The 21,596-nt window shown below is 40.3% G+C and overlaps 2 protein-coding genes across 7 annotated transcripts in view; both read right to left on the bottom strand.

Annotated features, from left to right (window-relative positions):
• TRAPPC8 (trafficking protein particle complex subunit 8) overlaps positions 1–10,263 on the bottom strand; it is a 113,455-nt gene extending 103,192 nt beyond the window's left edge. For 3 of the 6 annotated variants that reach the window (XM_010586789.3, XM_064294623.1, XM_064294624.1), the window contains exons 1-2: positions 6,833–6,977; positions 254–448 (exon numbers count right to left, since the gene is read on the bottom strand). In XM_010586789.3, the coding sequence (XP_010585091.2) occupies positions 254–448; positions 6,833–6,872 (235 nt within the window). In that variant the 5' untranslated portion in view covers positions 6,873–6,977. Of the gene's footprint in view, positions 1–253; positions 449–6,832; positions 6,978–9,726 lie in introns of those variants that run through there. The other 3 variants (XM_010586788.3, XM_003406339.4, XM_023543904.2) reach the window with 3 other exon arrangements.
• B4GALT6 (beta-1,4-galactosyltransferase 6) overlaps positions 1–13,350 on the bottom strand; it is a 347,211-nt gene extending 333,861 nt beyond the window's left edge. The window contains exon 1 of the mRNA XM_064294625.1: positions 13,344–13,350. Within this exon, the coding sequence (XP_064150695.1) occupies positions 13,344–13,347 (4 nt within the window). The 5' untranslated portion in view covers positions 13,348–13,350. The remainder of the gene's footprint in view (positions 1–13,343) is intronic.
• Positions 13,351–21,596: the final 8,246 nt, after the last annotated feature.

Genomic DNA, 21,596 nt, shown 5'->3' with positions numbered 1-21,596 from the left:
GGAGCTTGTATTAACTTTACAATCAGAACTACAAACATATTTTCATTATGAGTAGGATCATGAAACTCATAGTTTGAAAAGCTGCCTTTTACTTGATCACAACCTCCGTAAAAACAAGGACTGTGTTTTTCAACATCGTATTTCCCGGTTCTCCTAAACACTTAAATATTTGTTAAATGATCTCCAGGTTACGGAATTATTTTTTCTAACAACAGAAATTTTCATTTAAAAAATAATAAACCTTGTTACATACCACTGATGTTGAGGTCATAATCTCCTGCTGTAATCACATTAGCTACTAATCCTTCTGCAGGTTGACTGCCAGAAACAACATCGTTCAAAAGTTTACGAATGGCTCCAGGCTGAGGTGGTTGAGTAACAATGTTGCTTACTGCTATCTTCAAATTTTTAATTATGTGAAGCTGATTATTAGGATCTCTCATGTGAACTTTAAAAAAGGAAAAAAAAAAACCTGAAATTAATTCTACACAGTGCATAATAATTCAACTATAACAACAGCAATAAGAAAAAAAAAACAAAACAGCTAATGGTTTACAAACAAAAAAAGATGCTCCAATCAGAAACAGGAAATTCACAGTGGACTAGTCTTCTAGAAATACAATTGATTTACCACATTCCCTTATATAACAGCCTATTAAACAGGATTTGCTGCTTCTCCCACAATGCTACTGCTCAGAATTTCCTACTGTAGCTTCTTTCCTTCCTCCTTATGTTTGGAGTTGCTGGGGATCAACCACCATCCATACCAAATCTCTAATTCTCACCTCACCCTAAGGCTGGTCCAGGGTAGTGTGAGGTCTGTGGTATTAACACTAAAGACGGTAAAGGGAAAGAAAGTGGAATTAAATGCTACATGCCAGCTTCCTTCTGCTCCCAGATTCCTTCTCCCAACCCAACACCCTCTGTCTCCACCCTGCTATGAGCCCTGGTGGTACAGTGGATAAGCACTCAGCTGCTAACTGAAAGATCAATGGTTCAACCCCACCAGCTGCTCTGCAGGAGAAAGACATGGCAGTCTGGTTCCATAAAAATTACAGCCTTGGCAACAGAGAACTCCTGAGGGAGCAGGAGAAGAGTGGGATGCAGACCCCAAATTCTGATAAAAAGACCAGACTTAATGGTCTAAGACTAGAAGAATCCCGGCGGTCATGGTCCCCAAACCTTCTGTTGGCCCAGGACAGGAACCACTCCTGAAGACCACTCATCAGACATGGAAGGGACTGGACAATGGGCTAGAGAGAGATGCTGATGAAGAGTAAGCTACTTGTATCAGGTGGACACTTGAGACTGTATTGGCATCTCCCATCTGGAGGGGAGATGGGAGGATAGAGAGGGTTAAAAACTGGCAAAAGGGTCACGAAAGGAGAGACTGGAAGAAGGGAGAGGGCTGACTCATTAGGGGGAGAGTAAATGGGAGTATGTAGTAAGGTGTCTTATATGTGACAGACTGACTTGATTTGTAAACTTTCACTTAAAGCACAATAAAAATTATTAAAAAAAAAATTACAGCCTTGGAAATTCTATGGGGCAGTTCTACTCTGTCCTATAGGGTTGCTATGAGTGGGAATCGACTAGACAGAGGGCAATGGGTTTGCTTTTCCACCCTGCTATATAGTCTCTGCCTCAGTCTATGAGATTTATAACCAGTGGTACGAAGCTTCGGGCCAGGGGTTCGCAGGCGATTGTAACAATAAAGTGCCCACAGTCCACAACAGGAAATTTGGGCACATTTTCTCATATAATCAGACAAGATTAGTTTCTATAACAGTATTAGAAGAGGTCCATTACAATGATTAAGGACCCAGCTTTTTGAGTCAGACCTTAATTTAAATTTCAATTCACCACTTATTAACTGGGTTATCCTGAACAACTTAACTTTTCCGCACTTTGGTTTCCCGTGAATAATGCCTACTTCACAGAGTTATTTTAAGGATTAGATGAGAATAGGTGTAAAGCATTGAGCACCATGCCTGACATACGCAACTATATAATTAAGTGCTCAATAAGTGATGGAGGCAGCAGCAGGTACAACGATCTATCTCAGGTACATCACTGGATCATCATACACAAGAGACAACTTTGGAAAACTGCTTTTCAGTATTTAACCACTAAAAATGACACCTTTTTTTTAACCAATGGATAATGGTTTATACCGAACAGTGAGCTTTCAAGTTCAGGCCTGCCTATATCTTAAATAGTTACATCCATGAAGACTGTCTCAAATTTTCCTGTGTTCTCTGTTGATTTCCAAAATTTATATTAGAAAACGTAAGACTCAAAAATACTTTTAAAGTACTATACACAGTATGGATAAGTGTGCTTGTATTGTAAATATCAAGAGGAGTCCTGGTGGCACAGTGGTTAAGCACTCAGCTGCTAACCGAAAGACTGGCAGTTTGAACCCAGCAGCTTCTCCGTGGGAGAAAGATGTGGTAGCCTGCTTCCATAAAGACTACAGCCTATAGGACATTTCTTCGCTGTCCTATAGGGTCACTATGAGTCAGAATCAACTCAACCACAATGGGATTATAAATATAAACAGATGTACAAAAAGTAAACACACAAATTTCATAATAATGGTTGCATTTTTATGATGAATGGAGTCCTGGTAGCACACTGGTTAAAAGCTCAGGGTGCTAACCAAAACGTTGGCAGTTCAAATCTACCAGCCACTCCTTGGAAACCCTATGCGGGCTGTTGTACTCGGTCCCAAATGGTTGCTATGAGTTGGAATTGACTCAATGGCAACAGGTTTTGGTTTTTTTATAAGAAAGGACATAGGACCAAGGAAGGGCAGAAAGGGGACTTCAACCATATATAATGTTTGATTTCTATTCAAAGAAAAGGAAAAGATAAAAAACAAATATGACAGAGGGTTAATGTTTATTAGTTCTGGGCAGTGGGGGAGCTGGATTCTCTGCATTTTTCTATAATTGTTAATGTTTTTTAGTTTAAAGACACTCACAGGCGTCTTTCCCTAATTAACTTCCACCAATGATCCCACTGAGGGCAACTAACAACAATAACATTCTCATGTAGTCCTCTCCCACATTATCCCAGGGTAGGCGTGTTTGACAAATAAACACAACAAAAGTGATGGTATATCACTTGTGACATAAGGTTATACAAGACTGCAGTTTCCATCCTCTCTGATTACTCACTCTGAGGGAAGCTAACTACCATGCATGGGGAAACTCAGGGAACCTATGGAGAGGCCCACTTCGCACAGAATTGAAGTCTCAGGCCAACAGCTAATAAGGAACCGAGGCTTAGCAGTAACCACATCTGCAAGCTTGGAAGGGGATTCTCCAGTCCCACATGACTGTAGCCCCAGCTGACAACTTGACTGCAGCCTCATGAGAGACTCTGAGCAGAACCATCCAGCTAATCCACTCCCAGATTCCTGAGAAACAGGGAGATAATAAATGTTTTTGTTTTACAGTGCTAAATGTTGGGGCAATCTGTAACACAAGAATAGATAACTAATAAACTGGGGTACTACAAAACCAACCTAATAAAGAGGAAGGCAAGAACTAAGAACGACTAAGAAAAATGCTTTTAAATTACACACAAAAACTATAACAGTACAAAAAATGAATTTATTTATCATATAACATCTTAATTTAAAAATGAAATTCAGCTCTACCACTGCCTTCCTTTTGTAGGTTACCATATAATTTCTTGAATACTATACAGTAAAACCTGCAAAAGCCAGAAACTGTGTAAAGCGGAAACCTGTCAGAGAAGGAAAACGCAGATATTTTCCACTAAAATGAGTGATAAAAAAGTGGTAAGACTGCACCCTGTCAAAGGCAGAAAACTTGTGAGACCTGGAAAAACAAGGTAGTCCCATCAAGTTCTGATTCTTGCAGGTTTCACTGTACTATGAAACAACATTTCCCAGTATGTGCACCATGGAACACTGGTTTCTCAGGATAGTTAAAAGTTGTTTCTGAAAATCATTTCCATATTGGGAAAATACCAGGTTAAGTTCTTTAAAGGCCAGGTCTTAACAGAGCCTTTAATGTGCTAAATGACACTAGAATTCTCTAAAAAGCATGCTATGGTAAGTGAACTTATTTGACCATAACATTTTTTTTCAGGGAGCATCTAACATATCAAAGACTACAGAAGATCAAATTCTACAGCCTTCAGTATGGATTGAAACCCTGGTGGCGTAGTGCTTAAGTGCTACAGCTGCTAACCAAAGGGTCGGCAGTTCGAATCCACCAGGTGCTCCCTGGAAACTCCGTGGGGCAGTTCTATCCGTCCTATAGGGTCGCTATGAGTCGGAATTGACTCGACGGCACTGGGTTTGGTTTTTTTAGGTTTCCAGTATGGATTATACCTCAACATAAAGAAAACAAAAATCCTCACTACTGGACTAACAAGCAACAGCATGATAAACAGAAAAAATACTGAAGTTGTTAGGGATTTCATTTTACTTGGATCCACAATTAACGCCCATGGAAGCAAAAGATATCAAATAATGTAATTGCACTGGGCAAATCTGCTGCAAAAGACCTCTTTAAAGTGTTAAAAAGCAAACATCATTTTGAGGACTAGGGTTTTTTTTTTTTTTTGACCCAAGCCATGGTAATTTCAATCGCCTCATTTGCATGCAAAAGCTGGACAAGAAATAAGGGAGAGCGAAGAAGAACTGATGCCTTTGAATTATGGTGTTGGCGAAGAATACTCAATATATCATGGACTTTCAGAAGAACAAATTCGTCTTAGAAGTACAGCCAGAATGCACCTTAGAAGCAAGGATGGAAAGACTTCACCTCACATACTTTGGACATGTTATCTGGAAAGACCAGTCCCTGGAGAAGGACATCATGCCTGGTCAACTGGAGGGTCACCGAAAAAGAAGAATACCCTCAACAAGATGGACTGACACAAGTGGCTGCAACAATGGGTTCAAACATAGCAACAATTGTGAGGATGGCACAGGACTGGAGAGTGTTTCATTCTGTCATGTACAGGACCTCTACGGAGTCAGAACCAACTCAACAGCACCTAACAACAACATCTAACATAAGTGGTCCTCTATGGAACGTATTTTTCAAAAATAAAAATTATATATTTTATGTCTTCATCAAACATATAAAGCTTTATCATATAAAGAAAACCTTAATTACTAAGATCATAACATACGAAAATGAGGCAAACTATACATACATATATTTAAATTTTGAAAAGTTAACTTGAATTTTATTCAAAGCTTTGTACCTAAAAACCTTGGAAATTAATTACACCAACACTGGTAGTTAAGATGGGTAAAATACTTCTAACTAAAAGAAATTTAAGTGAACTACAGGCCTTAAGTATCCTTCGTTGGTATTTCATAGTATAATATGCCAGTTTTCCTAGTTCATTCAGAAAACTATACAAGGTTTACATAAAATTTGCATTCTAATCATTTCAATCCCTTAAATAAACTTAATCAGTTTCAAAATAACATGTACTTTTCAAAAATGAAAGCCAATTACTTCAAAAGTTAGTGGTTTAATAAATTTTCTTGAAACTTATGTCTATGTGATCTAATGAAACACAGTTTAGAATTACCAAAAAACCTTCACTAAGACAGGAAAAACAATAAGCCTTGATTAATTAACACTAACATTTCCACTCTTCAAAATACAAGGCCAGCAGGAGTTCTTTAAGAAGTATCTGTTGTTGTTAGTTGCCATCAAGTCAATTCCAACTCATGGTATGACTCCATGTGTTACCGAATATAACTGCTCCATGTGGTTTTCTTGGCTGTAATTTTAATGGAAGCTGACTGCCAGGACTTTTCTTCACAGTACCACTGGATAGGTTCAAATCGCCAACCTATAGGTTAGCAGTCAATCACAAACTGTCTGCATCACCAAGAGACCTCTAAGAAGTATAAGAATCACAAAATTTATGTTGAAAAATGAGAACAATTCAAGTCCCCAACACACATCAAATCATGATGACTCAGCTGTATATGTACACCCACTCCTCACTTATCAACATGGTTTGGTTCCAAAGACCAGGTTGTTATGTGTAAATTGGCACTATGCAAAAATGGAGGATGACCACATCAGAGCACAAAAGAGAGGATGACTACAACATTCTGTAACTGCCAAACCACTGAAAATCACCGTCAGGCCAAGTTGACATATAACCTTAACCATCACAGCCTGCATTACTCTCACCTCACAACTAGGTGTTCATAACTGCCAAAACATATGTCATTAATGTGCATAACAGCAGGATAGTAGACTTTTTACTATATTCATAAATGTGAACTGTCGGATAACGAAATAATCGGTAAGTGAGAAGTAGGGGTAAGTGTGTATATATACATACACATACACACACGAGCCCTGGTGGTGCAGCAGTTAAGAGCTAAGGCTGCTAACCAAAAGGTCGGCAGTTTGAATCCACCAGCCACTCCTTGGAAACCCTGTGGGGCAGTTCTACTCTATCCTATAGGGTCACTACGAGTCAGAATCGACTTGATGCCAATGGGTTATATACATATGTAAAATAGCCATTATTTGATACAATGTAAAGAACTACTCAAGTTTTAAAAGTGCATCTAAGGAACCTACAATGGCTCTCCATTGCCTAATAACCTAATACATCAAGTCTGAACTCAATTTCCAAAGCCCTACACATGAATGGTACTCAAATTTGTTCCATCAACCCTCTCTTCAGTACAGCTTTAAACCATATTTTTTCCTACTGAAACCTAAAAATAAATCTCCTGAAAATGTGTGGCAGTGTGTGCTGTTTTCTAAGTAGTCAAAGCAAGTTTTGACCCCAAATAACAGCCTACCTGCAGGCCAGAAATGGAGTCCAGTCATTTTTTTAAACATTTCTTTCTCCTAAGGAAATTGTAGTCTGTTCTGGTCACATTCTCAGGTACATTGCCTGAAGTCATTTTCTCGTGCTTCCCTGGCTACCTTTGAGGACTCCCTATACTTGAGACAAAAAAAAAAAAAAAAAAATCTGCCTTTTCTGGACGGTAAAAAGCTCCAAAATTTATTTACCAGCAAAAAATTAAATCCTTTTGGCCAAGTTTCTAATGCCTAGTCCATGCCCTAACCATCTCAAACTTTTAAATTTGGATCAATTCCTACCTATCCTTATAAATCACACAACCCAATCTCCCAAAGTTTCATACCTGTGCTCAAGAATCTGACTACCATCCATTTACCATCAGATGTAAAATTCAAATCCCATTCACAGAATTCAAGGTCCTCCCTTAAATAAGCCATCCTCTCTTACTATCCTGTCCTCCAATAGGAAGTTTCCTCACTATTCCCCAACCACTCAATCATAATTTATAGCTTTCACCCACACCATTCTAGCCTTACACCCCTCAACAGGGAATGTTCACCCTCTTCTTTTCTATCAACTTTCCATCTCCCCACTGAAGTCCAGCTCAATTTTACTCCTTCCCTAAATCTCTCCCATTCTACAGAGGAAAAGCAGAAATGTACTGATATGAAGCCTCCCTCTATGGCTGCATTGTCCAATATGGTAGCCACATGTGGACAGAGCCTTGAAATGTGTGTAGTCCAAATTGAGATGTGACGTAAATCCAAAATGTACACCATATTTCAAATATTTAGCAATAAAAAAAGTAAAACATTTCACTAATTTTTTTACATTGATTATAGATTAAAATTGTAACATTTTTTAGAAATAATTGGGTTAAATACACTATTTAAATTAAGTTCACCTTTTTCTTTTTACATGTTTTACTGTTTACTGTAGCCACTAAAAAATTTAAAATTATATATGTGACTTGGAAACCCTGGTGGCGTAGTGGTTAGGTGCTACGGCGGCTAACCAAAAAGTAAGCAGCTCGAATCCACCAGGCACTCCTTGGAAACTCTATGGGGCACTTCTAATCTGTCCCATAGGGTCGCTATGAGTCAAAATCTACGTGATGGCAGCGGGTTTTTTTAATATGTGACTCACATTATGTTTCTATTGAAAAGAGATACTCTATAGCATAAATAAGTACAAAATTCTAAATATTGACAGGCGATGAAATGATGACTAAGAACACTGTCTAAAGTCACAGTGCCTGTTTTTAAATTTTTCCCAGATGTAAGACTTTGGATAACATCTCCATGCCTCAATGAGCTCAAATATAAAGTGACAACAAGAAACAGTGTCTATACCATTGACTTCAGTGATGACTAAACAAGAAAATCCACACAAGGCAGGTATTCAGGGTTAGCATTATTCTTCCTTATTAACAAAGACGGAAAAAGTAAGCACACTAAAGTCAAATTGGCTCTCCAGAGTTGTTTGGATTTAAGAATTTAGGGCATTTTTGTTGTTCTTGTTGACAGTACAACACTGGAGGAGGTGATGGATGGCTTCGGTATAGGCTGAAAAAAATTCAAGAGTTCCCAGTCTTTTTGGACAACTCTCTCTCCTTTAATTACAAAAAGCAAACTTATAAGGGGGTGGCTATGAGTCTGAACCCACTCAACAGCAACAGGTTTGGTATTCTCCCAAGGGAGACCTGGCGGTGCAGTAGTTAAGAGCTAAGGCTGCTAAGCAAAAGGTCGACAGTTCAAATCCAACAGCTGCTCCCTGGAAACCCTATGGGGGAGTTCTACTCTGTCTTATAGGATCCTGAGAGTCAGAATCACAGATTTGGTTTGGTTGTTTGGATTCTCCCAAACAGCACTTGTGGCATGCAAACACATAAATTTATTTTACAGCATTGTATTTGGTGGAGAAGGCATCATAACCAAAGAATCATTATAGTCGTTCCCTTGACACAGCTTTATTACAGAACTCTTAATTTTACACATCCCTTAAGCGTCAAAGAACTTTACTTGCACTTTGCTATACTTTATTTACATCATACTTGAAGTTCTGAACTCCACCTTAAGTTCATTTTTCCCTAATAAAGTAATTAAAGCTGGAGGAAACTGGTAGCTCCAGAATAAGAGAAGCACTTCTCTCACTTAAAAAAGGTGAACGTTTTCCTGAAAAAAGTCAAATGTTAGGACTTTACTACCCTTTTAAGTCTAGATAACGACAACAACATCTAGGTTAAATTAACTATAGCTTGTACTACTTCCTCATCTACAAGTCACCATCTGTGAGCCGCAAAAGGCTGTTGTGTTTGATTATTTATACAACACTTATTTTTTGAGAGGTTAAGCAAGATATTTATACCTAACAAAGTGTTTAAATTTTTCAAAAAGTAAAATAACTAAACAGTAGTTAAAGAGATGAGCCTCACCGCTAGAAGAATGTAATACTCAACACAACTTTGAAAGTCTGCTTTAACACCTAGGGGAAGATGACATGTTTTCTTTACTAAGGCCCCGTCGGTCTAAGAGGCAGCATCTTCCTATCTTACCAATTCCCTCCCCATGGCTGTTGAGGACAGACCGTCCCAACGCCTTTATCTGGGGCTCACATTCTTCTTTCCACTAAACTAGCTAACAGCCCCCGGCTGGTCGGGAAAAAAGAAAAAGTGTCTAGAGAAACTAGATATTAGGACCGCGCTGTCTTGACAACCTGCCCCATTGCCCCTCCTCCAGCCACCACCTGAGACGCTGGGGGCCCCAACTCCAGACGCTACTCCACCGGCTCCGGGATGTAAACATCACGCTGCTCTTCCCTGTCCGCTCCCAACTTCCTTCTCCAGACTACTGCTTTACCCAGCCCCAGCGAGAAAGGCAGACCACATACCCTCGGAAGTGAGGCGAGAGAAGGGCTTAAGCAGCTCTGCGAAGCTGAGGTGATTGCGACGCGTGAGCCGCTCAGCTTCGTCGCTGCACAACGCGGCGACACAGGGGACGAATGAGTCCGGGATTAGCTCCTGCACCGACTGTACACACTGGGCCATCGCCGCGGCAGGAGCAGTGGCGGCGCCCGCCCTCCGGCCCACTCTCAGAGGCTGATTCTGCGGCTACAGCAGAACCGCCGCCGCCCGCCGGCCTGGCCCGGCCGGGCGGGGCTCCGCACTGGAGCCTTGAGACGAGTAGAAGGAACAGACACCGCCGCCTCGTCTGCCGGAACACACACCACCAACCGCCCTGTCACCGCTGCTCCTCAGCGCTCGCCCCGGCTCCCTCGCATTCCACCTCAATAGGCGGAGACGCCGACAATCGCCCCTTAATCCTCCCGACGGCAAAACCTTGGTCACTGCCTAACTAGAACGGCCATATTGAGGCCGAACCCTGACCGACCGGCAGTACTACTCCCGGCAGCCCCCGCGCTCGCCCCTCACGTGACTGTGTTAAAAGAGGCTGCAGGGAAGGGGAAAGAGAACTAAAGAGGGAGCTGGAGAGCGACGGAGGCCGGTTGGGTAGTTGGATCCGGAAGTGGTGTGACGGAGGGCAGCAGAAGGGTGGGGCCGGGGCGGGGCTACGAGCTCGGTGGGCGGGGTCAGGTGGGGAGGCGAGAGACTTCAGGCCGAGTTCTCACGCTCTTTGGTGTAGGCGGCCGAGTGCTGCCGGCGAGCATTCACCTCGGTGGGCAAGGTCTGGAGATCGGTCCTGTGACTGTGTTGTAGGCGCCCGCTCGCCTTCCGCGCCAGCCAGGCCTGTTTGGAACTTACAAATGCTCTCTCTGGCTACAGTGTGCAACTGATGTAGCTGTTCGCGTTGGCTTCTGCCCGCTCGCCGAGTCCTTGCCACGTTCGCCCGTGGAGGGGCATGGAACGGACGTGTGCTCACGGAGAGGGTGTGCCGCCTGCCGAGTGAAGCTAGCCTGAACAAGCCATGTATCTTTTGAACAGAATCATGCTTTTAGAAACAGACTTTCACGTATTTGAGGTCAGCAAGTGAGCGGAAATGTGTGCTGGAATTAACACGAGTGTAAGGGAAAACTCCTGCGCTGCTCCATTTTTGTTGGTAGCAGGTAAAGTCCCTGCAAACGTCCAGGTTGTTGGTATGCAGCTTCTTCTTTTTTACATTTGGCTAGGATGTTTGTTCACAGTGTTAGAGGTAATGCATAGTAATTAACTAAAAAAATTAACTAGGCACCGTATGAAGCCCTGAACTGGCTTCCATTCCTAGTTTTCATTTTTATAGGTTGTTCTATAAAATAAGTAGAAATGAAGTAAAAGAATATGACTGTAGTGTTTCTCAATTGTTTGAATTTCTTCGGAATTATAAGTCAAAAATGTAATACAAAAAAAAAAGTACAAGGATTTATCATGGTTTCATGGTGCCTTGATTAAAGGAGTCTTCCCCAGTATCGGTCTCTCAAACTGTCCCATCATTTGGCACTATGAGGTTTATACCATGGTAAGAATTTATGACAGGCGAGAGGTAAACTTGTCTTCTGAAAATTGAGGAATGGAAGGTGGGAAAAGAAACAGGGAATGGTGACATGAGCCTTGACCACAGATTAATTTAGAAATGTGTGCTGTATAAAGCCCTGAACTGGCTTCCATTCCCAGTTTTCATTTTTACAGATTGTTCTATTAAGTAGAAATGAAGTAAAAGAATATGACTATAGTGTTTCTCAATCGTTTGAATTCCTTCGGAATTATATGTCAGAAATATAACACAAGGAAAAATACAAGGATTTATCATGGTTTTATGGTGCCTTGATTAAAGGAGTCTTCCCCAGTATCCGTCTCTCAAACTGTCCCATCCTGGCAAGTTGAGCATCTAGAAATTCATTTCCTTAAAACCGTCTATGCCTGAAAGCAGCAGCTCAGAGACAGATACATGCACAGCAATGTTCACTGCAGCGTTATTCACCATAGCCAAAAGGTGGAAACAGCCCAGGTGTCCCATCAACAGATGAATGGCTAAACAAAACGTGATATATATGTAACACATACAATGAAGTATCATTCAGCCGTAAAGAGAAATTAAGTTCTGATTTTCACCAGACAAACCTTGAAAACATTATCCTAAGCGAATGAAGTCAGACAAAAAAAGGCCACAAATTGCATGATCTCACATATCTAGAATAGGCAAATCCATTGAGACAAAAGAGGATCAGTGGTTAACAGGGGATGAGGGAAGGTAACAAAGGGGAGTGGGAGAAGGTAAATGGCTAAAGAGGATTAGTTAGAGTAGTGTTAAAGAATCATTAGCGTGACGCTGATATTTTCACTTTGATATAATTTCTAAACCTAGATTTGAAAGAGAAAAGGAAGTAATTTTTCATTATGTAGTATAATAATCTATGTATATCACAAAATTAAAATTGCACTGTGTGTCACCTGCAATATAAAATACATATACCACACATTGAAAAAAAAACTGTGTGTGCCTGAGTACCTCTTGGAAAGTCAAGAGGTACACATATTCCCTTTTGAATACTTCCGATCTCGATTCCTTGCCCTTTATAATGTGAGAGTCTCATACAACAAAGTATGATTCCAATTATAAGATACATGTTTTGTAATAGAGCTCCTAAATGCAAAGCATACTGCTTTATCTAATACTCAACTAATAATAAAAATAAAGTCATTTTATTTTTATGCTGCAACTAAAACTAGTTGTATTAGACTCTTAAGAAAATTGTCAAAGTCAATTTAGCCTAAGTGGATTTTTTGAGGTATGATTCACATACCATAAAATTCACCCCTTCACAGTGAACAATTCCGTGGTTTTTAGTACAGTCACAAACTGTGCAACCATTGCTACTGTCTGATTCCAGAACATTTTCATCATCCCAAAAAGAAAGCTAGTACTCATTAGCAGTCACTCTCCACCTCTCTCAACCCCTACCAGCCCCTGGCAATCACCAGTCTACTTTCTATGAAAAAAAAATCAAACCTGTTGCCATCGAGTCAATTCCAACTCAGCGACCCTATAGGACAGATTAGAACTGCCCCATAGAGTTTCCAAGGAGCACCTGGTGGATTCAAACTGCTGACCTTTTGGTTAGCAGCCATTTCTTAACCACTATGCCACCAGAACTTCCTTTCTGTCTATGGATTTGCCTAATCTGGACCTTACGTATCAATGGAATCATGTATATGTGGCCCTTTGAACTTGGCTTCTTTCACTTAGCATAATGTCCTCCAGGTTCACCCACGTTGTAGCTAGGATCAGTACTGCATTCTTTTTTACAGCTGAGTCTAAATGGGTTTTTGCCTCATGCGCTGATTGTATAATCTAATACCACATCCACATATGGGGCTTCCAGTGAGTAACTTCACTATAAAAATCTATTTCTTTCCTAGTCTGTCTTTGCACTTTTTGAACTGTCCAGACCCCTTGAAGGAGATGATATTTACTGGTGGCCATAGTAGTAGACCTATTAGAATTCTTTCAACTTCAAAACAAAACAAAAATTACATTTATACTAGCTTAAGCAAAAAAAGGGAAGTTAATGGTTCATGTAAGGCAGGTGAGAGTGGAATAAACTTACAGGAAAAAGGGAAGAATAAGAGTTTCAGGGACTAGATCCCAGGACTCAGTACAGCCAGGACACTTTCTATGTGTCTGTCAATTCTAGTTCTCTGGTTTCATTCTTTCAGGAGCCTATCTCCTCATGGCAGGATCTGCCCACAGCTGCTGATTAAGCCTTCTCAGCTAAACAACATCAATCAATGTAGCAATCCCAGGGAATACATCTCATTCGCCTGGCTTGTCACATGCCTTTTCCTGAACTAAGTAATTTCCAGGTAACAAACCATTTTGATTCTCCTGGAATCCAGGCTTCTGGGTTCATGGAGTTGGGGTGACCCACTCAGGCCCTCTGTGCTTCCATGTCCTTTTGAACCTAGAGCCTTTAAAGAACTGTTTTCCTAAAGTCACCTTCAAGTCAAACAATAACCTAGTAAGCAGTTTAGCAGAGACTGTTTGGCCTTAGGCCTGGGGCTCTTTTAGAAAATTATCTATGTGCTGCCAGTTTCCAGGAGCAGGAACCCCAATATCTGACTGGAAAATGTATGGCATGTCCTCAGTGATTCTGTTTCTCTAACCAATGACCCTGGAACTCTGCACGTGTTCTGAGGCTATCTTCTGAGAAATTAACATTGACAATGACCTACATAACATTTTCACTGTCCCATCTTTGGTCTTTGGAGTGCCTTTCCCATACATTCAGGTTGACACTCCCAATTCAGTTCATACCTACTCACAATAAATATATTCTGTTACATGAATTTTTGGTTTTTCTCTACACATTTAGGGTTTTGACATTTAGGGGGACAGGCAGTATTACTGGCCAGATCTCCAGTCCTGTAGGCAGGGAGAAGAGTCCCTGGGTGGTGCAAACAGTTAATGTGCTCAGCTGCTGTCAAAAACCTAAATTGCTTAGAGAAACACCAAAAATTGATGTAACAGAACATGTTTATTGTGAGTAGATATGATTCCAATTGGGCAACATCACCTGAACGTATTGGGAAGGTGCTCTGAGGTGGGGACAGTGAAATTGGGTTGTATACATTATCGTTATGTTAATTCATCAAGAGACAGCATCAAAGTACAGGGCAGGTTACAGGAACAGTCAACAAGGACAGGCAATACATTCTAAAACAGCCTCTAGTCAGACCCTGGAGTTCCTGCCTTTTGAAGCTGGCTGTACATAGATAATTTTCCAAAAGAACCCAATGCCTAAGGCCAAACAGCCTCTACTAAGCTGCTCACTAAACTATTGTTTCACCTGAAGGTGACTCCAGGGGACCAGTTCCTTCAAGGTTCAAAAGGACACATACGGGTCACCCCAATTCCATGAACCCATAAATCTGGATTCTGGGAGAATCAAAATGATTTTGTCACCACTAACCAAAAGGTCAGAGGCTTGAGTCCACCCAGAGGCATCTTAGAAAAAAATCCTGGTGATCTACTTCCAAAAAATCAGCCACTGAAAACCCTGTTGAGTGCTGTTCTACTGTGACACACATGAGGTCACCATGAGTGAGAGTTGGCTTGAGGGCATGATCTAGTACTAGAAAAAATAGGAATCGGAAAGTTTACTGGCCGGACTAAAACAATAACTATCATATACCACAAACTATCCATTGGCTTCCCAGCACACACAAATGCCTTTCCCTGAACTAAGCAATTTCCAGGTAACAAACCGTTTTGATTCTCCTGGAATCCAGGCTTCTGGGTTCACGGAGATGGGGTGACCCACTCAGGCCCTCTGTGCTTCCAGGTCCTTTGAACCTTGAGCCTTTAAAGAACTGTTTTCCTGAAGTCACCTTCAAGTCAAACAATAGCCTAGTAAGCAGTTTAGCAGAGACTGTTTGGCCTTAGGCCTTGAGCTCTTTTAGAAAATTATCTATGTGCTGCCATGTATACAATTGCAAGTATGCCTCTCCCCGGTAATTATCCCCTGTAAAACTAAAAATACGCTAATTTTCTACTTAACGGCTGACAGACAAAAATCACATCCATTAGCCTCTCCTAGCTCCAACCCCAGGATCTCTGGATGGTATGTGGTCAGGGCTGGATATGGCTCTTCATGATCCTGCTACTAGTGGCCAAATTTTAAAAGAGAACAACCTCAGCCTCAGCCTATAAAAAAAAAAACAGCCTATAAAAAAAATAAGGAAACCTCAATCCCACTTTTAAGAGGGGAGACAATTGACTGTTGTCACTGGATAAGGACAACAAGAACTCATTCTCTAGTCAATGAATGAATCCCATGGTCAGCCAAGCTGACCTGCCCCTATTCCTGTCTGCTAGAAAGATGACCCTTGTTGAAGAGGAAAATTAATAACAGATTTTAAGGTTTTTCTTATCCACGAAACCGAGTATTAAACCATAAAAAGCCTGACAAATTACAAAAGCCTGCCAGAAACTGCTCTACAGCAATGTAAATTTGTCCTTTCCTGCTAGAAAAGGATAGTCAGCAAAACCATAAACTTCAGATTAAATGAAAAAGAATCTAGGCTCTCCTAATTTAAATCTCAAAAGGGTTTGGCTGCAGGTGGGTGGAGGGCCAGAGACCACCTTATAACCTGATTATCAGTGGATCTCACTAAAAGGGAGAGGGCAAGTTCCAATCAATCATGTTAAGATTAGCCAGTGGTTGATCTTCTATTCTCCCTCCTCTTCTCTTTATGAGCTTCATTGTAACAAGCAAACTTCAGATCATTTGCTTTTTCTGGAATCAAAATGGTCTCCTTTGATTCATTTTCTTTTGAATTTTGATTATTTTTAACACCCTTGATCAATACTCTCCATGGCCATTCCTGAGAGAGATGAGAAGAGTAGGGAAAGAATATTTTCTTGAGGCCTGTGCCTACTTCTTGCTGGCAAAATTACAAGGGTTTGGGGATTATTTCAGAAGGCAAAAAATCAATAAGGACAAAAATCCACAAGGAAGAATGTGTGTTCCTTCCAGCTGTTGATCTACTGTCCTCTAAGGTGTTATCCTCATCTGCAGAGTCAAAGCTAAGTCACTGCCACATGAGTTAGGAGATAATATTGGAATCATTTATTCCTTGTCCTAGAACGTGACCCAGCTGTAGCTGGACTCACAAGGACACATAAACTGGGCCCTGAAGTATAAAGACAATAGCTAGGACAATCTTGGAAAACATCTTTTAGGGAACCTTTCACATAAGTAAATCATTAACAGCACAAAAGACCCACATACTGTCCACTCTTACCTTTTTCTATCAGCATTTATTGAACAGTAAGATTTGTTGGACCAATGAAGACCCTCCTGACTGACATTACTGAAACCTGTACCAATAATTATTAAATTAAGACAGACGATTCAAAATGTAGAATCAAGGTGATTTGGCAGTTTTTAGCCAATCTGTGAAAAGGTGAAGCTTTCAATGGTTTTGCCCATTTGTAATGTTAATATATATTGATGACTCTGTAACCTGACTTGGACTCAGGCAGATATGGCTCTAGCAGCATACTTGTCCGTTTTCCTACTTTTATCTCTTCTGTGATATTCCTTGGACTCCAACAGACATGGTCTGGCAGCATGATTGCCCGTTTCCTACTTTTGTCTCTTTGAACATATGCTGAATAAAACCGTTCTTTTTGTTTTACTGTAACTTTGTGGTGTTTTTACCCTAAAATACACATATGTTTTCTAGCCTGCAGAAATGGGGAAAAGACCATGGAGAAGCACATGCCTAATGGTTGAAGATCAAGTTATAGAAATGACACTAAACAGTTTCACTCATATCCTACTGGCTCCAAATGAGCCACATGGTCAGACCTATATCCAAAGAAGTTGTCCTAGTCATCTAGTGCTGCTATAACAGAAATACCACAAGTGGGTGGCTTTAACAAACAAAAATGTATTTTCTTGTAGTTTACGAAACCAGGAGTCTGAATTTGGGGCACTGGCTCTAGGGGAAGTCTCTCTGTTCACTCAGCTTCTCTGCATTCCTTGGAGATCTTCATGTGGCATCTGTCTTTACCCTATACCTGTTTGCTTGCTTTTGTGCCCAGTCTGCTCCTTTTGTATCTCACAAATGTTTAGTTTAAGACACACCCCACACTGATATGGTCTCACTAACATAACAAAGAAAACCCTGTTCCCAAATGGGATTAAATCCATACATATAGAGGTTAGGATTAACAACATATTTTGGCGGTAACACAATTCAATCCGTAACAGGAGGCTGGAACACATAGGCTCTAGCTGGGCACCTACGTGTTTAGCTAAAACTAGAGTTCTCTTGCTAAAATGAAGAGTTGTTGTGTGCCGTCAAGGCTGTGATCTTTACGGAAACAGACTGCCACATCTTTCTCCCGCAGAGTGGCTGGTGGGTTAGAACCGTTGGCCTTCCAGTTAGCAGCCAAGTTCTTAACCACTGCACCATCAGGGCTCCTTAAAATAACGAGTAGGAGAATAAATTTGAGTTGATGAGGTATCTTCATACCACACTGTATCAGGAATGAGGTACCCCACAGGAGTGTTTGCTGGAGTCTAGAACATCAGACTTCTTTGATTCCTCTGGACTCTGGCTCGGTATGCGTCACATGCCCCTGGACGAATTCCTATCTCCAGACCTGGGTCATGTGCCCACGCTTGAGGCCAAAAGCCCAGTATCTCTCACTAGGTGACAGGAAGCTTGTTGGACAAAATAACAACAACACAGGCAACTAAAGGGCCTTTTTCCCAGTACTGAAGATGTGGCCTAGCTGTCTTCACTCCCAAATCTAAGAATCCCGTAATGCTCATGGTACGCCATTGGGCATGTGTGTTGATACATTTTGGTTACCAAACATTCATGGATGCTTTATTTTCTATGTGTGATGATATCGTCAGTCTTTTTTCCAGTATGGTCAAGGTTAAAGAACATGGACATTGAAGTCAGAAAGGCCTGGATTCAAAACTAGTACCACCACTTGGAAATAAAACTAACATCACCGTCAAGCCTGGTGCTTTACATACATTATCTACTACTTCAGCTTCTCACGTAAACCCTGAGAAGTGTCTGTGTGGTCAGTTTAAAGCTACAGCACAGAGCAGTTAACCAGCTTGGCCAAAGGAAGCACAGGTGCCAGAACCAGAACCTGCTCAGTTTAACTCTAGAGATTTCATCACTAGGACAAATCACTTTTCAACATAAGTTTTCTCATTTTGAAAACACCAACAAAAACTTCAGTTTGCACTAGTATATATTGTTTTAGCATGAACTCTGTAACTTTTGACAAGATATTTATTTGGAGCCTCCCATTCTTTATCTGTAAGATAAGAAAGCTGGGACTGGATTTTTTTGTGTTCATTCTAACTGAAGTTTTGAGACTATAACTCTTTCTACTATTATTAAATTTCACCTATTTCCACAGTAGGTGGTGCTATTGAGTATTTGCTTCAAAAATAAAAGCAGTCCTAATTGTTCAGTGTACAGTTCCGACATGGAAGATACCTGTATATCTATCAGAGAATTGCAGGTTGGAGGATACCCAGAAAACATTTGCAGATTAAGAGCCTATTCAGAAAATTTGGTTGCGTGGCGGTTAAGAGCTAGGGCTGCTAACCAATAGGTCAGTAGTTCAAATTCACCGGGCCCTCCTTGGAAACTCAAAGGGGCAGTTCTATTCTGTCCTTATAGGGTTACTTTGAGTTGGAATCAACTTGACAGCAATGGATTTGGTTTTTTGTTTTTTTTTTAAAGCTTATTAAATATTTTATACTTTTTTTTTTACATTGTTGTTAGCTGACGTCCAGTCAATTCTGACTCATGGTAACCCCATGTATGCAGAGCAGAACATCTCCATAGGCTCTTCTTGGCTGTAATCTTAATGGAAGCAGATCACTGGGCTTTCTCTTCCCCGGTACCACGGGGTATTGATACATGCTACAACACAGATAAACCTCGAAAACACTATGCATGGGAAAGAAGCCAACAAAAAAAGACCACATTTATATGAAACATCAAGAACAGGCAAATGTATAGCGAGAGAAAGTAGACTCACGATTGTCTAGGGGCAGGAGGTGAGGGAAAGTTGAGGAGTGATGGCTAAGTGGTGTGGACTAAGGACTCTGTGAATGTTAGTATTTTAGGATTATAAACAATGGTTCTTAACTTTTAGGAGTCCGGGTCTTTTTGAGAAGATGTTAAACACCACAGGCATTCTGGTAAAAATCAGGAACAATACACTGTTAACATTGTTCTAGAGATCCTGGGGAATTAAATGAACATGGGAAGTATAAATATTAGAAAAGAAGCAGAATATTATACACCCAGAAAATCCAGAGAAATTTACTGAAAATTTTATGAGAATTAATAAAAGTATTTAACAAAGTTTCCTAGATTCATAAAATAAATAGCAATGAACAAGAATAACCCAATTAGAAAATCTGTACCAGAAAAAGATATCACATTCAAATCTGTAGTCCTGGATTAGAAGATAATCTCAATCAATGAAAATTTTATCACTGATGTGTGACAAAAATAAGACAAAACAAAACAAAAATCCATTAACCTTCTTTGATAAAAATTCTATAAAAACAATATCACAGTTAATAGTCAATTAAATTCCCTCTAAGCAGTACTTTAGGTGCATCCCACAAAATTTGTTATGCTTGGTTTTCATTTTTATTTAGCTCAAAAAACTTTCTACTTTACCATCACTATTTCTTTTTGTACCTGAATATTATTTAGAGGAAACCCTGTTGGCGTAGTGGTTAAGAGCTATGGCTGCTAACCAAAAGGTCGGCAGTTTGAATCCACCAGGTGCTCCTTGGAAACTCTATGAGGCAGTTCTACTCTGTCCAGTAGGGTTGCTGTGAGTCAGAATCGATTCAATGGCAATGGGTTTGGCTTTTTTTTTTTTTTTAATTATTATCTAGAAGTGTGTTATTTGTTTTTCAAATATTAGGATATTTTAGATATGTTTCTGATTTTGATTTCTAATATAATTCCACTATGGTCAGAACATATTTTTTATGATTGAGTCATTTAAAATTTATCAGAACTTGTTTTAAAGCCCAGTATATGGCCTATCTTGGTAAATGTTCCACGCATACTTGAAAAAATGTGTACTTTGTTGTTGTTGGATGGATGTTCTAATTAGATCATGTTGATCGATAGTGTCATTTAAGTCTTCTGTATTCTTACTCAGAAACCCTGGTGGCATAGTGGTTAAGAGCCGTGGTTGCTAACCAAAAGGTCAGCAGTTCGAATCCACCAGGCGCTCCTTGGAAACCCTATGGGGCAGTTCTACTCTGTTCTATAAGGTCATTATAAGTTGGAATCGACTCGGCAGCAACAGGTTTGGTTTGGTTTTTTTATATTCTTACATTGTATCTTTATATCTATCTTTACAGAAGAATATGTTCTTCTACATCCTTAGACTGAAAGTAGACTGTTGGTCTAGTTATTCTATCAATTATTGAGAGAGGAGTATTGAATTCTCTGACTATAATGAGGATCTGTGTATTTCTCATTTCAGTTCTATCAGTTTTTGCTTCGTGTAACTTGAAGCTCTTTATTAGGTGCTGTCTTGATCATCTAGTGCTGCCGTAACAGAAATACCACAAGTGGATGGCTTTAACAAAGAAAAATTTATTTTCTCATGGTCTAGTAGGTTACAAGTCCAAATTCAGGGTGTTAGCTCCAGGGGAAGGCTTTCTCTCGCTGTTGGCCTTCTCATCAATCTTTCCCCAGACCAGGAACTCCTCTGTGCAGGGACCCCGAGTCCAAAGGATGCGCTCTGCTCCCGGTGCTGCTTTCTTAGTGGTATGAGGTTCCCAACTCTCTGCTTGCTTCCCTTTCCTTTTATCTCTTGAGAGATAAAAGGTGGTGCAGGTCACACCCCAGGGAAACTCCCTTTACATTGGATCAGGGAGGTGACCTGAGTAAGGGTGGTGTTATAATCCCACCCTAATCCTCTCAACATAAAATAACAATCACAAAATGGAAGACAACCACACAGTACTGGGAATCATGGCCTAACCAAGTTGATACATTTTTGGGGGGACATAATTCAATCCATGACAGGTGCATTATCATTTAATACTGCTAAATCCTCTTAGTAAATTGACTCTTTAGTTAAGAATGCCTATCACTGTTACTATTCAACACAATACTGAAGATCTTAGCCAGCATAGTAAGTCAAGAAAAAGAAATAAATGGTGTAAGGATCAGAAAGAAAAATAAGTAAATCTCTTACTACTGGCAAATGACATTATCTGCTATTTAGAAAACTGAAAAA

Source organism: Loxodonta africana, chromosome 11, assembly GCF_030014295.1.
Source record: "Loxodonta africana isolate mLoxAfr1 chromosome 11, mLoxAfr1.hap2, whole genome shotgun sequence".
NCBI lineage: Eukaryota > Metazoa > Chordata > Mammalia > Proboscidea > Elephantidae > Loxodonta > Loxodonta africana.
The sequence above is the reverse complement of the archived record's forward strand: the minus strand, read 5'-3'. Positions and strand labels throughout refer to the sequence as shown.